Raw genomic sequence first — 16,712 nt, forward strand, 5'->3', positions numbered from 1 at the left:
CCCCGGGTTCCAGTTTGTACGCTGCGGCCAGGTGCCCCAGGTCTGGCGCGGGAAATGGGGTGGGCAGCAAGGAGAGATGCTGGGGCCATTCGGCCACCTCCCCTGCTTCCTGGTCCTCGTCCTCCACCTTCACCTTCCGGATCATCCACTCGTCCCCTGAGTAGTCAAAACAAGAGAGGTCTGTTAAGGCCAAGTAGACCCACCACTTCGCGAGTCCTGCACACTGAGGTCTGCTCCTCTCTACCCAGAAGACCAAACCCCAAACTCCTCTCCACCTGCAGCTCTCTGGAGGTGGGAAGCCGCTGAACACCTGTCCCTCCCCTCCTGGGCCCTTTCTCCAGGCTTGCTGGCCAGCCCAGGTCTCCGTTTCCTGCTGGTTCCTTTCTCTAACCAGTCTGTCATCTCCAGATGAGCACCCCTCCCGCCCCTCCGGGATGTCTGAAAACCTGGTTGGTGCTTACCTGGCCAGAGTTCTCCTGACCTTCCCACACCACCCCCTGGCTAGCTACACCATCTAGGGCCCCAGCCTCCTCCTCCCAGCAGGATGCCTGGGAGCCCTGACCCCTCCCCTCCACTGTTTCTCCTGCTCTCCCCCTCCCCTCTGACCACAGAGGACAGGGTATCCTGCAACTGTCCCCTGCTCCCCCTGCTGAGACTCCCCTCAGCCCCAAGGGGAAATCTCAGCCTGAAGAGGGCGCTGGAGTTCACAGGACATGACCTCTCAGAAATGCTTCAGCGGGGGGAGGGGGGGGGTGTCAGCCCAAGGGCAGGTTTGAGTTCTGGGGAACTCCTACAAAATGTATCTATAGAGGCAGGCCTGGGAGTCTGCTCTCCTGCAAAGCTCCAGGGTGAGTCTTGTCTGAGAACCACTGTGATCCGAGTTCCTGTTTGTCCCTAAAAGTCATGAGTTTCAGGCTGAGTCTTAGTAACATTACACAGTTGCCACAATGACAGCTACCTCCAGTTCCTTCCATCCATCCATCCATCCATCTGCATGCCATGCTGTGATCTCACTTTCATTGACTTTGTGAGACTTTCAGGAGTCATCAATAGTTGCTGATTGGCTAAAGTAGGATAAAGCAGGTCCGAGCTGTGGCTGCGGCTCACCCAAACCTACGTGTACTTTCTTCTTCCAGGTGTGAACCTTCTCACGGCCACGCTGCTCTTCTTGGACCCCCGTCCCGTGTCCCTTTTCCTTTCTTAGCCTAGAATGTCTTTCCATGCTGCAGCCCACCCCAGTTCTACGCAGAAGTCTATGCCTCGCTCAAGCTAGAGCACAAAGCTACATGTCTGGCAGATCCAGTCAAAACCCGGATCCTGCCACGGACTTCCACGGCACTTACGTTAACCCTTTCACACTTATTTAGGTGATTCTTTTAATTCTTTGTGCTGGTTCATATTAATGTCATCTCAACTAGATTTTAGCTTCTGGAGGGCAGACTTTCTGTGTATTTTTTTTTTTTTTTTTGTACTGAGACTTGAACCCAGAGGGCATTCTACCTTTAAGCTATACCCCCAGCCCTTTTTAGTCTTTATTTTGAAACAGGGTCTCACCAAGTTTCTGAGACTGGCCTCAAACCTCAAATCCTCCTCTCTCTCAGCCTCCCAAAGTGCTGGGGTCACCGGTGTGGTCCAGTGGCCTGGTAGAAATGCCTGTACCCTACTTTTGTGTCTAATAAATACAGCAGTATGTCTAATAAAGATGAGTATTGGCACCATTTATGAGGGCCAACTACAGACGAAGCCTAGGCCACATGCTGTCACAAACCTTCACAGTGACCACGGAGTAACTAGGATCCTTGTTTACAGATGAAGCAGGGAAAGCAAAGGAGGCCCAGCCGCACGAGCTCAGAGGTAAACGTGCAGCCAGGGCGATGCCAGGCCTATGCAGCTCTAGGGCCCATTTCCTCCAACGCTTCTCAACACAGCCTGTGCGTGTAGTCACTAAGTCAATCCTCCTGGAGTGAGTGAGGTCACTTGGGCAAGTGGTGACCAGGAGCCGCGCGTGGTGGCGCACGCTTGTAATCCCAGCACCTGGGAGGCAGAGGCAGGAGGACCGCACAGGTTCAAAGCCAGCCTCAGCTACTTAGGAGGCTCTCAGCAACTTAGGCCCTGTTTCCAAATAAAATAGGTCTGAGTGTAGCCCAGAGGTAGAATGCCTCTGGGTTTCATCCCCAGGCCACACACACACAAAAAGTGACAAGGATGGTGGTCCAGAAGGAAGTGATGCGTGGGCCATGGAGTGATCACCCTGGGGTGGGAGAGATGAATTGGCTGTGACCGGTTTTAAGCACTTGGTGCCACCAAGGTCAGAGGAGGTCTGGGGGAGGAACATGCAGAAGAGAGACTGAAAGAGCTGACCAGCACTCTGACTCTTCCTGGCAACTGTAATCCCGGTGGCCAGCAGCTTGACTTCAGTTGGGGGGAAGCCAGGAGGGGCAGCTAGAGGGCGCTGAAGGGAGGTGTTTCTCTTGGGTGACCCCCCTCGCCTCTTGATTCTGCTGCCCACATATGAAAACTCCCCTGGAGCTCTATAGCAGAAAGCCGCAGGGCCCCAAGTCGCTGTGGTTGGAAGGTCCTGGAGCGGCCCACCCTACTCCCCCTGCCTCGCCCCAGGGTGGACCTGGCCCCAGATCAGCGGGAAGACTCACCACAGCAGGAGCCCACAGGCTCAGCCTTCGGCAGGGTGCATGAGCTGCCGCCTCTGCAGGGAGCCTCAGCTTGTTCAGTCCCTTCACCTTCCTCTGGGCCAGGAGCCTGGTGGCCTGGGACAGAAGAGGACAGCTAAGAATTCCAGGAGCATTGGCCGGACAAAGGTCCCCACTGAAGATCTGGTGCTAGGAACCAGAGGCAGCTGAAATCCCAGCCCCATTCCCCAGGGCTCCATCCCACCTCATCCTGTGTCTGGGGGGGGGGGGGGCAGCGAGTTCCCAGCTGCCCTAGGGAACACCTCAGGCTCCTGGGAGCAGGCAGCTCAGGGAGTGCAGGTTGCAGGAGCCACAGGCGAGGAGTTTCTGGGATGCTTGGTAGTGAAGGCCAGGAAGGGCCTGACCTGAGGCTTGCCTGAGACTCCTAGGTACAGGGCGGGGCCTCTCAGACCCTGGCTCCAAGGCAAACCATTGGTGAGGACGGGATGTCAAGAGGCAGGCAAGCCCCTGTTAGGCTCCATCCTGGGTGCCCCTACCAGAAAGTTCTAGGGAAACCCCTTAGCTACCTCTCCCATCTGTCTCTTCCAAGTCTCTCCCAACCTGACCTCCCAGTGAGCCTACCCTCTCCACCCTGGGGGCTTCTGCAACATGCCCACAACACTAACATCTTCAAATGGTGTTTACAAGTGTCATATATTTACGTGTACTACCGGTTGACTCTGCACTCTCTAGGATTAAGCCCTTTGGAGGTAGGACTCTTTGGTCATGGAGATATTTCAAATATCCAGAATAGCACACAGTAGGTGCTCAGTCCATATGTGATGGGAGGAACGTTCCCCTGAGCCACCCCTATGATCCCCGTGACTTACCTGAGCATGTGCCCAGGGTTCTTTCTTCCTGGGAGGAGGACACCTGCCTCTGGGCATTGTGGGAACTGTCCCTGGGCTCACTCTGGGGCGCCATCTCTGGCTGTCCTACAGAGAATCCTGTTACAGGAAGGAGGACAGTTCCATGTAAGCCATCCAATAGGGAACTGTGACCAGCCTTTCCAGGTGCTCAGGAAGGACATAGCCTCCCACCAGCATGATGAGGGTCAGCCCAGGCTCCCTAGAAGCCTGGCCAGGCTCAATCTTTGAGTTGAGTCAAGGACAAAAAGGAGAAGCTGATCTGGCTTGGTGACACACGCTTATAATCTCAATACTTGGGAGGCTGGGACAGGATCACAGGTTCGCTGCCAGCCTGGGCTATTTAGTGAGGACCCTCGGCAACTGAATGAGACACTGTTTCAAAATTAAGAATTAAAAAAATAGGACTGGAGGTGTAGCTCAGAGGAAGACTACCCCTGGTCTCAAACCCCAGTTCCTCAAAAAAGAAAGAATATATTTAAATAGGTCCTTTGTGAGTCTCCATGAACACACAGTCTGACACAAGCTCGCTCTTCTAGGCATTCAAATACACCTGGTGTAACCTAAAAGGATGCTGCCCTATAGGCCCCAGGGCTCGGAGGTGCAGCCTTCCAGGAGTGGCTCCCTCGTGTGAGTGTAGACCCCCCTGGCCCCCCTCAAGTTCCTCCAGTTTCCCATCTCACCCAGGGAGCTGAGGGCCTCCAAGGTCTCTCTCATGACAACCAGGTAGCCCCTCCTGGGGTGAGGACAGACCCTGCAGAGAAAGGACAGCCTTGTCAGGCTCTCCCAGGGGCCCAGCGCTACCCACTCTCCCTCAAGCTGCAAAAGGAATGTCCTCAGGTGGGGCAGGGAAGCTGGACTTCAAGAGCAGAACCCTCTTGGGGGGGGGCATGGAGAAAGGTTCCCAATCCTGTAAGTTCTGGTTGGCTCTGGTAAGCCCCAGCCCCACCTGACCTGCGCCTCAGGGACCTTGCCTGGGCAAGGGAGGAACCCTGGTATTCTCTGGGGGGAGAGAGTGGAGGCTGGGAGCCCAGGGTGGGGACGAAGGGTGAGACTCCCTCTCCCAGGTCTTGCAGCTGTCACTGCAGGAGCTAATGAAATCGGAGCCCGCTGCCTGGGCGGAGGTGTCACTTTAGGGCTAGGTGGGAGGGGGTCACTCGCAGAGAAGGAACCCAGTTAAAGGTAGTACATGGCCCTGACTTCCTCTCCCTAAACCCCTGCCTCAACGCCCCCCCCCCACCCGGGACGGACACCCCCCATGCAGCCCCTTCCCAGCTGCTCCTCGGGCGGTTCCTGCCCCTCCCTACATAGACTCCCCTCCCCCTCTCCCAGGCAGCCTTCCCCGTCCCCCTGCTCCCCCAGCCTTCCGCCCTCTCCCCCCACCAAATCGGGCAGCCTCCTGAAGCCCCGCCCCCGGCCCGGCCCCTCCCCTGCCCCTCCGGGTCGGCCCTCTGCCGCCACAGCCTCCCTGACCCTCGCTCCGGGCAGTCTCCCGCAGAGCTGGCTTCCCCTCCCCCTCCCTGCCCGCGGCCCTCCCCGCTCCCTCCCCTCCCCGCTGCCCGCGCCCTCCCTTCCCTCCCCCCTCTTTTCCTTCCTTCCCAACACCCGCCCTCCCCACGCAGCCGCTCTCCCCCACCCCGCCCCTCTCCTCCCCTCCCCTCTCCTCCCCCACTCGGGTTTCTCTTCCTTCTCCTCACCTCGGCTCCCTCCTCCTCCCCTCCCCAGCCCTCCTCCCGCTCTCCCCACGCGATCCCTCCCTCCCTCCCTCCAGCAGCTATCCTCCCCTCCGCGGCCCCCGCCTCCCTTCCCCCTCCGCCTCCCCTGCAGGCCAGGCTTCGCCTCCCTCCCCTCCGGGTCCCCAGAACAGCTCTTCCCCTCCCCCTCCAGCCCGCTCCCCAGCCCGGGGTCCGGCAGAGCCCCTCATCCGGACCCTCTCTGGCCCTGCCCCTCCCCTCCCCGCCTCCCCTCGGAAGCCTCTTTCCCCCCCCCACACCTCCCTCAACGCCCCGTCCCCATTTCTGCTCCCCACCGACTTCGCACCCCCTCCCAAGTTTTCCTCCCGACAAGACCCCCCACCCTTCCGCCTCGCCGGTCCTCCGGAGTCACTCCAGGTCCCGCGCGGGCTCCGGGCTCACCTGTCAGCGCCCTCTCCCGCCCCTCCTCCCCGCCGTCCCCGCACCCTCTCCCCTCCGCGGAGACTGCCCGCTCCCTCCCCTCGGGACCTCCCGCCCCTCTCCCCAGACTTCCCCGCCCCCCAGCACCCAGCCCGCGGGCCCGGGACCCCCCCGCCCGCCCCGCCCCTCCCCCACCGGCGCCGGCGTCCGGGGCTGTCACCTGCAGAGCCGGCCGGGCGTGCGCCGGGAGGGGGCGGAGCCAGCGCCGGGCCCCCCGCCCTTACCTGGCGGCCCCCGCCTCCGCGCCGCGGCCCGCTCGGGGACCCCGGCGCCCCGGCCTCCGGCCCCGGCCGGCTCCGCTTGCAATGGCGCCCGCCGCCCGCAGCGCGGGTGCCTACTGCCCGAAAGACTGACAGACTGACAGCCCCGAAACTTCGAGGGGAGGGGAAGGAAAAGCCGCCCGGGAGAGGGAGCTGGGCAGAGGCGCCCGCGAGGGGGGACCGGGAGAGCGGGAGCGGGGCCCGGGCGCCAGGCTGGGCTGGGGTCCTGGGGTGGGGGCGCAGGTGAGGGTCGGAGACCCGACGCCCGCCCGGAAGCGGGGATGAAGTGAGCGTTTGGGGGATGGAAAGGGGGAGGGGCGGGAGGAGGGAGGGGAGCCGGGAGGAAGGGCACTCTGCGGGGAGGGAGGGTGCTCGCGCCTCCGAGGGAGGAGCCGGGAAAGGTGGGGGGGGTGGGGAGGAGGGGGCGTGCGCGCGGGGGTGCGGCGGCGCCGCGGTCCCACGGGAGACCGGCTGGCTGGCAGACCCGGGTCCCGGTGAGGGGTGGTCGGGCCGGGAAACTCCGCCCCTTCCTACACCCGGATCCTCCGACCCAAACTCTCCAGCCCCGAGTCCACCCGCTGCGGAAGGACAGTGGGGAAAGGTCCCAGGCGAGAACGCTGAGCCCCTCCACGTAGAAATTGGGGAGGCTTTAGGCCAGTCCCCCAGGAGCGGCTGCTGGGGTGGGGCTGGGAGGAGACCCCGAGGGGGGCGGGTACGCGGGCGGGGAGCCCAGAGGTCTCTGCGATGGGCCCTGCTGAGAGGTGCCCGAGCCTTAGGTGTGCAGGCGCCCTCCACCTTCCAGCCCTGCCCCTCCCTGCCCGGGTTCTGACCGCTGCACCCCACTCCTCCCAGCCTCCTCGAGCTGAAATCCAGGCTGACCATTCCCGGCCTCCCCCCCACCCACTGCAAACTCCCCTGGGTTCCAGCTTCTCCTGCTGCTGCTGCGACTGGTGTTTCTTCCCAGTGCCAGTGCTGCCCCTCGTGATGGCTGGAAATCAGAGCTAGGGATGAATCTGGGGAGTGAAAGGGGATGGACAGCCCCTGTTGACAGAGCAGGCGTCCCTGGCTGTCGCACCCCCTCACAAGGATGGGACACCTGTGGAATCTGGGCACAGTGACCCAAGGTTGGGGGACCTGGAGAGCAGGTGGCCCCTGGACTCAGCCGCAGCGAGAAGCTCTCACTGGAGGACCTAGGCAGATAACCTGTCCCTCTGTGTGCTGGGGTTCAAGGCCAGAAGTGAGGTGTCCACGTGTGTAAGCACAAACTGGAGTATATGTGTGTGAGAGAGAGACAGACTCTGGGAGAACAGTGTGCACAGCAGACCCTTTCCCAGGGCCCAGAAGCCAGTCCTAGCCACCAGATCCATGGGCTGGCCCCGAGAAGAAACTCCTAACCTGGCTCTGGTTCTCCTCAGGGGCAGTGGCTGTGCTGAGTGCTCAGTGGGGCCACGGGCTTGGGAGATGGAGGAGAAATCTGGGCCACGTTCCAGTCTGGTGTCCTGAGCTCTGCTGGTAACCAGGATGCAACCAGGATCCCCCCCAGGAGCCTGCCGCTGCCGGCTCCCAACCGGACACCCAGATTATGCCATCCGGCTCAGCCCCCCTTCACTTCCCACCCAGGCCCTGCTTCCAGGCTCCCAGCCCAGGCACCTCATGCAGGGACCCTAGGAGCCCCTCACAGGCCACACAGAATCCCCCTCAGGAAGAAGTCAGATCAGAGCCAACAGGGGGAAGGGTTGTCCTCTCCTCTCCTCTCCTCGCACTCAGAAGCGCTCCAGCTACCCTGGCCCTCACTTCCTGAACACCTGGTAGGACAGGGGACCAGTGGAGATGGGAGAAGAAAAGGGAAGGTACCATAATCAGGTCAGTTCGAGGCTGGAGGACCACGCCAATCGCCGAGCCCAGTAACTCTTCACCTCTATGGGGAGCCATGACCTCCCCCTCTGGAGAATCTAATGAAAGTTGTGAAACTGTCCTCAAAAGATTGTGCACAAATCCCATTTCAAGAGTTCAAGCAGTCCCTGGTCCCACTGGTGCTTCCCTGGGAAGCCCTGCCGTCTTCACTGGTAAGGAAACAGAGGCCCAGGAAGGGGCGGCTGCTCGGCCTGAAGCCTCATGCTAATTGGTAGTGCCTGAGTGTAGAAATACCAGAGGCACTGGTGTCTGGCCGTGGTCCCCCAGGACACACATGCGAGGAGGGGTGGGAAGGGGACTGTTTCCAGGGAGAGCTGGCCTCTGAGGGGCTGTTGGGGCAGGTCCAATCTGGTTCTGGCCAGCTGGTGCCTGAGGGCTTGATGCAGGCATAAAGCCTCCTTGGTAAAAGGACCTCAGGCCTGGCTCTCTCCAGACTGGCCTCTAGCCACAGTGGGCAGCAGCGAGGGCAGGTGACCAGCGCTGGCTTCTCCTGCCCTGGGGCAGCACTTGCCCAAGCCTTAGGACACCCCGGAGAGCCGTGGGGGTGAGGCATGCTGCTCCCTGCCTTCCTCTTCGGGGTGCTGTGGGCACCCACTAGTGGGTAAGCAGGCCGTTGGGACCCCTTCAGCTAAGGTGTCTCCCCTCCACATGTCAGGAACCCCCTGGGATGCCCGAGCACCTGTCCCTTGGCCTCTGCCTTGCTTCTGGGACCCTCCCTGGGAGTTCATTTTTCCAGGAGTGGGGCACAGGACTGGGCTGCTTGGTGACAGCATCTGTGGCTCCCTGACTATGGGCAGGCGGTGGTGTGAGCAGACAGAGACCATCCATGTGGAGGAGGAAGTGGCCCCCCGTCAAGAGGACCTGGTGCCCTGCACCAGCCTCCCCCACTACAGCCGCCTAGGCTGGAAGCTGGACCTGCCCTGGAGCGGCAATGGGGGGCTCCGGGGGCCCCCAGCGCCCGGGCTCTGTCCCATCTACAAGTGAGTGGGGGTCAGAGCCTGGGCTGCCTGCCTGGCAGGAAAGGAGTGACAGCCGGACATCCTGAGAGTGGGGGAGGACCTGGCACAGACAGCCATGTGGGAAATGGGTCCCTGGTAGGCTCAGGGCAAGAGGGAGAGACTGGGGGTATATAGATGAGGGGGTGAAGCCTGCTCCCTCTGTCTGCTCTCCCCCATCTGTTCCCCAACCTCATTCTCACTCTGCATATGGGAGATTCAGGTCAGGAGGGGGGGGGATTCTGTGATGTGGCCCCTCAGAGTGGATGGCTAGAGAATGTCTCAGGCCATTCCCAAGACAGGCTGGGCTGAACCTCCCTCTCCTGCTTCCCCTGCCTGGGGATGCAGACCCCCAGAGACCCGGCCTGCCACATGGAACCGGACAGTGAGGGTGTGCTGCCCAGGCTGGGGGGGCACCCACTGTGCAGATGGTAAGTGCATGGATGGTTGGAGCACCCCAGGGATGGGGATGGGGAGACCAGCCCCCACCTGTGACTCCAGGGCTGGTGGGCTCCGAGGAGGGGGCTGACATCTGAGTGTGCCTTGTTCTCCCCTCCACCCACCGCAGCACTAGCCGAAGCCAGTCCCGGCGGCCACTGCTTTGCCACGCGGCAGTGCCAGCCTCTGGTGGGCTGGGTGAATGCTTCTGCAGGCAGCCTGGAGGAGTGCTGCGGCCGGCCCTGGGGACGCAGCTGGAGGAATGGCAGATCCCCCCAGGTCTGCCACAGCTGCTCCAGCCCACAGGGCCCAGGCGAGTCTGAGACCCAGACCTCTAGACAGCCCTGTCCTGGCCATCTCCGGCCCTGGGGTCCTGAGCTCTGCAGGGCCCTGCCTCCCCTGCCCACCAGAGTGCCCAGGCTCTGTCCTGCCTCTCGAGGCTCACAAAGCACCAATGTGATGTGTCTCACACAGGCAAAGGCAATGCTTCTTCTGTGGCCCTCTTGCAACCCCTGGCAGGGGCTGTGGGCCAGCTCTGGAGCCAACGCCAGCACCCCTCAGCCTCCTGCCTCACCTGGTCAGGCTTCCATTACCGCACCTTCGACGGGCGCCACTACCACTTCCTGGGCCGCTGCACCTACCTGCTGGCAGGCGCTGCCGACTCCACCTGGGCCATCCACCTCAGGCCCGGAGACCACTGTCCCCAGCCGGGGCACTGCCAGCTGGTGAGGGAGGGCCATGGGACAGCCCCCGGGGGAGCTGGCATGGGGGCAGTGCTGACCCCATTTCACTGTGCATCTCCCCAGGTCCGGGTGCTGATGGGCCCAGAGGAGGTGCTGGTCCAGGGCAGAGGGGTCTCTGTGAAGGGGCAGCTGGTCCCCGAAGGGGAGTCTCGGCAGCTCCACGGTGAGGGCGCTGCAGCGTGCAGCAGGGGAGCTGGGCCGCCGCGGCTCCCACACTACTGAGGGGGCTTTGGGGATGAGGAGCCAGGAGGGTGCAGCTGGTGCCCCCGCTCCCTGCCTCTCTGAGCGTGATCTTGGCAAGCCCCTCTGCTTAACGGAACCTGTTTCTACACCAGTCTCATGGGAGTGTCATCAGACTGGGGTTGCAGGGGTGGGAGATTGTTTTTCTGAGGGGTGTGTGGTGCGTATATGGTGGTTTTGTTTGTGTGTGTGTGGTGTGTGTATGCATGCTGTCTGTGGTATATGTGTATGTTGTGGTTTGTGTATGTGTGGTGTGTGTACATGATGTTGTGTGTATATGTGTGTGCTGTGTTTGTATGTGTGGTACATGTATGTATAGTGTCTATGGGGCTTTGTATATGCGTGCTGTAAATGCACGTGTGGTATGTCTGTGTTTGATTATTTATGTATAGTATGTGTATGTGTGGATATGTGGTGTTTTGTGCATGCATATTGTATGTATAGTGTGTTTATGAATGATGTGCACATATGTGTGGTGTGTATGTGTGGTCTGTAGGTATAGTGTTCTGTGTTTATATATGTATGTTGTATGGATGTGTGGTCTATGTGTGTGGTATATGTGGTGTTTTGCATATACATGTTATAGGTGTGGTATACATGTATATGTAGTGTGTACATGTGATGTGCATGTATTGTGGTGTATGTTGTATGTAGGTTTTGTGTATGTGTGTATGTAGTGTGTGGTATACACATGTGCAGTGTGTGCATGTATGGTGCATGTGCTATGTAATGCATGTATCTATGCATGTGCTGTGTGTGCTGTTTAAGTGTGGTATGTGGGGTGTAATGTGAATGTGTTAGATGTGTTTTGTAAGTGTGTAGTGTGCATTGCCATATGTGGTGTTTTGTGTACGTGTGATGTTTGTGATGTGTGTGGTGTGGGTGTGTGTTGCAGTGACTCTCATGAGCGTGCCCACAGAGGGAGAAGCACAGAGCTGTCTCAGCTGTCAGAATCCCTCCCCTCCCCGCTCCTCCCCGGGAGCGAGTCCTGCAGTGCTGGGGGTGCTCCGTGAGCCCTTTGCCTTCCAGGGCTGAGCCTGCAGTGGCAGGGGGACTGGCTTGTACTGTTTGGGGACCTGGGGGTCGTCGTGCGGATGGACAGGTCCAGTTCAATCTCCATCTCTGTGGACCAGGAATTCTCAGGACAGACGCAGGGCCTCTGTGGGCTCCACAATGGCCGGCCAGAGGGTAGGTGGGGTGCGGCTTGGTAGTGGTGCGGTGAGGCGGGGAGAGGGGGTCTCAGTCCAGCACCGCTGCCTCACTCTCTCTCAGACGACTTTTTGGAGCCAGGCGGGGGCCTGGCTGCACTACCTTCCACATTTGGGAATTCCTGGAGGCTCCCTAGCTCTGAGGTAAGCCTGCTGCCCTGGACTCCCTCCCGCTGGAGGGGCTGGGCATCCCCCAGGGGTGGCCCTCAGGGTAGGGAGACACAGGAAGTTGTTGGTGCAGCAGAGCCCACTGCTGCTGGAGAGTCCCGGACGCCCTCCCTGACCGGCTGACCTGTCTGCGGCCGACCATGGCCTGGCTCCCCTCCAGGGCCAGCCACTGCTGCCCTCACAGCCCAGGGTGTGGGCCGGTGGTGCGACGCTGGGGTCTTGAAGTGACTGTGAGGGTGGGAGGGTGGTGGTCATTTCCCTGGCGTTCTGGCTAATGTTCCTCCTCCTGTGGCCTGGCCTGGCTCCCTTTCATCCCCAGCCTGGATGCCCGGAAGCAGTGGAGGCGGGCCAGGGCTGCGAGGGTCCCCTGGAGGGCATCCAGGAGGGCATGGAGGCGGGCCAGCTGCAGGCAGAAGCCCAGGATGTGTGCCATCAGCTGCTGGAGGGTCCATTCAGGCAGTGCCATGCCCAGGTAGGATGGGTGGAGGAGAGGAGGGGCCCACAGGGTGGGTGAGATGCCCCGGTCTGGCCACCGGTTCACGTGGGGCCGTTGGCAGAGACCTGCCCTCCAGATTGCGGGTGGGATTCTGTCTGACCATCACTCTGGAACAAGCAAGAGGTGCATTCCATGCCGGTGCGAAGGGCTTTGGCTGAGAGCGGTCCTCCCCCGCAGGTCCCTCCGGAAGAGTATCACGAGGCCTGCCTCTTTGCCTACTGCGCAGGGGCTACAGCCCACAAGACCCGCGAGGGGCGGCGGTGGGCTGTGTGCGCCACCTTTGCCAACTACGCCCAGGCCTGCGCCAGGGAGCATGTCCACGTGCACTGGAGGAAGCCCAGCTTCTGTGGTAGGCACTGCCTACCCCACGGAGCCCACCGACGGCCCTGGAGCAACCCCATTTCCTGCAGGGTGTGGTGAGATGGCGCAGCCCCTCACGGCCCGCTCCTGTGCCCACAGAGCGCCGGTGCCCCGGGGGCCAGCTCTACTCGGACTGCGTCTCCTCCTGCCCCCCCAGCTGCTCAGCAGCGGGCCAGCAAGAGGAGGGTTCCTGCAGAGAGGAGTGTGTCAGTGGCTGCGAGTGCCCGCCAGGCCTCTTCTGGGATGGTGCCCTCTGTGTGCCAGCCGCCCGCTGCCCCTGTTACCACCGGCGCCAGCGCTTTGCCCCCGGCGACACCGTGCGCCAGCTCTGCAATCCCTGGTGGGTCCTTGGGCTATGCCCAGAGTGGGCGTCTTCCCTCTGAGCCCTTCCAGCCTCCCCCAGATTGCCTCTTCTGGGGCCTCCCTCACAGGGACCCCTGGCCCTGCCTGAGGTCCCGGCCAGTGGCCACCACCCCTTCCAGCAGTGGCGGGGCTCCAGCGGAGGAACGGAACCAGGGCACTGGAGAGTTCTTTCCCATTTGGCCTTCCCACCCGGGGTGGGGCTGATGCTGCAGCACGTGTCCTGCCCTGTGTGCCCACAGTGTGTGCCAGGATGGCCGCTGGCACTGTGCCCAGGCCCTGTGCCCCGCCGAGTGCGCAGTGGGCGGCGACGGCCATTACGTCACCTTCGACGGGCGGAGCTTTCCCTTCCAGGGCAGCCAGGGCTGCCGCTATAGCCTGGTGCAGGTGGGCAAGGGAGCAGTGCTGGGAAGGGGGTCCCGCCAGAGGAGGGGCCTTCCTGGGGTGTCCTGGGGGAGGTGACTGGAAGGCAAAAAGCAGAGGGAGGATGGCGCTGGGGGGACACTGCCCCCCGAGCCCCGTTTCCAGTTCCCACCTCCTCCCTGGATGCCCATGAAAGTCCTGCCATCCCACCTCAGGGCCACAGAAGAGAACCCCGCCCGAGATCACCTCTCACAGATGGGACAGGCCACATCACACACAACAACCCCAGGGGAAAGAAGGGACCCTCTTCCCATCCCAGCCTCCCCCAGTAAGGTTGGGTCTCTTCCCAAGTTCAGAGGAAGCTCCCTCGCTTCCACTCCTCCGGGGCACCTGTGGGAGTCTCTTCATGTAAATAAGGGGCCATCCCCATCCCTCTATCTGCCTCCTCCCTTTCTGAATAGTGATGGGTTGAGAAAATCACAGGAGCTTAGAGTCCTCAGACAGGCAGGCAGCATCCCCCAAACATACACAGCTGAAGATGAGTGGGTGTACACACACACACACACACACACACACACACACACACATCCACGCTTGTGCGCATAGACACAGCAAGTTCATATAGATGAACATACATACCCACGAGGAGGAAAGAGAAATCACCCCCCAACGCGCAGGCGTACATGCATACCTGTATACACGCAGACACCATCAGACACTCGTCCAACACCTGTGCACACACATACACACAGACATCTGTGTGTGCCAAGCCTTGGCCAGGCTAAGTCCAGTGCCATAGAGTCTGGCGGGGACTGGCAGCTGCCTCCAGGTGGGGCTGAAGGTCTGCAGAGACCTCCTAGGAACCCAATGCCCGCCCATCCCAATCCTTCATCTGCCTCAGGACTACGAGAAGGGGCAGCTGCTCCTGGCGCTGGAGCATGGGGCCTGCGACTCTGGGAGCTGCCTCCACGCCCTCTCTGTTCACCTGGGGGACACCCACGTTCAGCTCAGAGACTCAGGTAGCCTCAGCCTTGTGCCAGGCCTGCTGTGCTCCCTTCCCAGCCTGTGGACTCAGGTGCTGACCTGAGCCTGCCCTCCACGCTGCCAGCCCTGTGGAGCCCAGTAACTCTCCCCCAGACTGCTGCAGCCACCTCACTGCCTCGACTTCCCCCCTGCCCTCCCTCAGGCAGGCACACTGTCCTGATGACATTGGCCGAGGCATCTTCTGCCTCATGGTCAGGGAAAACAGCCATGCAGTTATGAGAGGCTGAACGGCCTCATGGCACGACCAGCCGAGCAGGGCTCCTGGCCCATTTCGGCCTCTCTCGGCCTCTCTCAGCCTCTCTGCCTCCACCTCCTCCAGCCCCAGGTTGCTCCTGGGCACACTTGTGCCGACCACAAGGAGAAAAGGATATGCAAAAATGAGTACTGATGGGGTTCCTTGGGCCATGGTGAGATCTCAGGTGGTCTCAGGTGGCAGACCACCCTGGCTTCTGCCTCCCACCCAAGTCTTTTCCTTCCTGAAGCCCCGCTGTCCCGCTGCTCTAGCAGCCCATCAGCAGGCCCTTCTTCCAGGAGCTGTGCTGGTGGACGGCCAGGATGTAGGATTGCCCTGGACGGGTGCTGCAGGCCTCCGTGTCTCCAGAGCCTCCTCCACCTTCTTGCTGTTGCGCTGGCCTGGGGCCTGGGTCCTCTGGGGAGTAGCAGAGCCTGCAGCCTACATCACCCTGGACCCCCGCTATGCCCACCAGGTGTGCCGGGAGGCTGGTGAGGGGCTGGGCAAGGCTGTGCTGGGGCTGGACGTGACTGTCCCGCATGGCCTGCATGGCCCAGGTCCAGGGTCTATGCGGCACCTTCACCCGGAACCAGCAGGATGACTTCCTGACGCCAGCCGGGGACGTGGAGACCAGCACGGCTGCCTTCGCTAGCAAGTTCCAGGTGGCAGGTGGCGGAAGGTGCTCCTCAGAAGGCAGCACCCTGCTCTCCCCCTGCAGTACCCACTCCCAGCGCCTTGCTTTTGCAGAGGCAGCCTGTGCCGCCCTGCATGGCCCAGCCTTCCAGGTAGCCATGGCGTCTCCTCCCACACCTGTAATACCAAGGGACCAATGCCAAGACAGAGCTGAGAGACAGGGGAAGGCAGCAACAGGCACCGAGAGGCTGGGGAATCTGAGAAGGAAGAGTGGACATTTCTCTGGGTGTGGTGGCACACACCTGTAGTACTTGGGAGACTGAGACAGGAGGATTGCGGTTCATAGCCAGCCTCAGCTACTTAGTGAGGCTCTTTGCAACCCAGTGAGACCCTGTTTCAAAATAAAGAATTTTATTTATTTATTTATTTATTTATTTATTTATTTATTTTTGTTTATTTTTGGTGGTACTGAGGTTCCTGGAAACCCTTCTACCTCCAGGATACACTCCTACGGGCTACACCCCCAGACCCATTTTTTTACTTTTTATGTGGAAACAGGGTCTCTTAGGCCAGCAAGGCTGGCTCCGAACCAGCCCGATCCTCCTGTCTCTGCCTCCCAAGCGCAGGGATTACAAGCGTGCGCCACCACGCCTGGTGCTCAAAATAAAGAATTTTAAAAAATAGGGCTGGGATGTAGTGTGGAGGTAGAATGCCCCTGGGTTCAATCCCAGTACCACAAAATCAATAAATACATAAATAAGGATAGATCTGGGGTTGTACCTTGTAGATAGAACACACTTGGGCTCAGTCCCCAGCACCAAGAGCCATTTCCTCTCTTCCTAAGGAGTGTCATGGGCTGGTGGACAGGGAGCCCTTCTATCTACGCTGTTTGGCAGCGGTATGCGGCTGTGCCCCTGGCCGGGACTGTCTGTGCCCGATGCTCTCTGCCTATGCACGCCGCTGTGCCCAGGAAGGTGCCCTTCTGCCCTGGAGGAACCAGACCTTCTGCCGTGAGCCCCTCAGCCCAGCCAGGCTGGCCCCAGACACCCTCCCTGCCCTCTCCTGGGCCCCTCCTAGGAGAAGCTGAAGGGGCGGGACCTCTGGCCTTGGGGGTTGCTGGGATTTTCTTCCTGTGGAAGCACTGGGTGTATGGGATCCAGTGGGGTGGTAATGCCCCTGATTTTCATATGTCCCTGTGTCCAGCTATCTCATGTCCTGGTGGCCAGCAGTACCAAGAGTGTGCCCCATTGTGCGGCCGCCACTGTGGTGAGCCAGAGGATTGTAAGGAGCTGGACAGCTGTGTGGCTGGTTGTAACTGCCCCCCGGGGCTGCTGTGGGACCCTGAGGGCCAGTGTGTGCCCCCTGCCTTGTGCCCCTGCCAGCTCAGAGCCCAGCACCATGCCCCTGGCAGTGCCACCATGGAGGACTGCAATCGCTGGTGAGGGTGGCAGCCCGTGGGGAAGGGAAGAGGTGGGCTGAGGAGGGAGGGCTTGGGGGAGACGAGCTGGGTGTGGAGCAGTGTGGTTACAGT

General features: G+C 60.9%; 1 protein-coding gene across 1 annotated transcript in view; it reads left to right on the plus strand.

Annotated features, from left to right (window-relative positions):
• Nucleotides 1–4,124: 4,124 nt before the first annotated feature.
• LOC308266905 (SCO-spondin-like) overlaps nt 4,125–16,712 on the plus strand; it is a gene marked incomplete at both ends in the record, with an annotated part of 61,676 nt that continues 49,088 nt past the window's right edge. Inside the window, 21 exons of the mRNA XM_080701284.1 lie at nt 4,125–4,183; nt 4,373–4,393; nt 4,886–4,995; nt 5,381–6,210; nt 7,755–7,795; nt 8,699–8,881; nt 9,245–9,327; nt 9,465–9,641; nt 9,809–10,059; nt 10,141–10,240; nt 11,347–11,505; nt 11,590–11,669; nt 12,013–12,165; nt 12,367–12,538; nt 12,649–12,889; nt 13,152–13,296; nt 14,174–14,291; nt 14,848–15,023; nt 15,106–15,333; nt 16,026–16,191; nt 16,385–16,619. Coding sequence (XP_080557410.1) covers nt 4,125–4,183; nt 4,373–4,393; nt 4,886–4,995; nt 5,381–6,210; nt 7,755–7,795; nt 8,699–8,881; nt 9,245–9,327; nt 9,465–9,641; nt 9,809–10,059; nt 10,141–10,240; nt 11,347–11,505; nt 11,590–11,669; nt 12,013–12,165; nt 12,367–12,538; nt 12,649–12,889; nt 13,152–13,296; nt 14,174–14,291; nt 14,848–15,023; nt 15,106–15,333; nt 16,026–16,191; nt 16,385–16,619 — 3,728 coding nt within the window. The remainder of the gene's footprint in view (nt 4,184–4,372; nt 4,394–4,885; nt 4,996–5,380; nt 6,211–7,754; nt 7,796–8,698; nt 8,882–9,244; nt 9,328–9,464; nt 9,642–9,808; nt 10,060–10,140; nt 10,241–11,346; nt 11,506–11,589; nt 11,670–12,012; nt 12,166–12,366; nt 12,539–12,648; nt 12,890–13,151; nt 13,297–14,173; nt 14,292–14,847; nt 15,024–15,105; nt 15,334–16,025; nt 16,192–16,384; nt 16,620–16,712) is intronic.

Source organism: Muscardinus avellanarius, assembly GCF_963383645.1.
Source record: "Muscardinus avellanarius genome assembly, chromosome: 9".
NCBI classification, from domain to species: Eukaryota; Metazoa; Chordata; class Mammalia; order Rodentia; family Gliridae; genus Muscardinus; species Muscardinus avellanarius.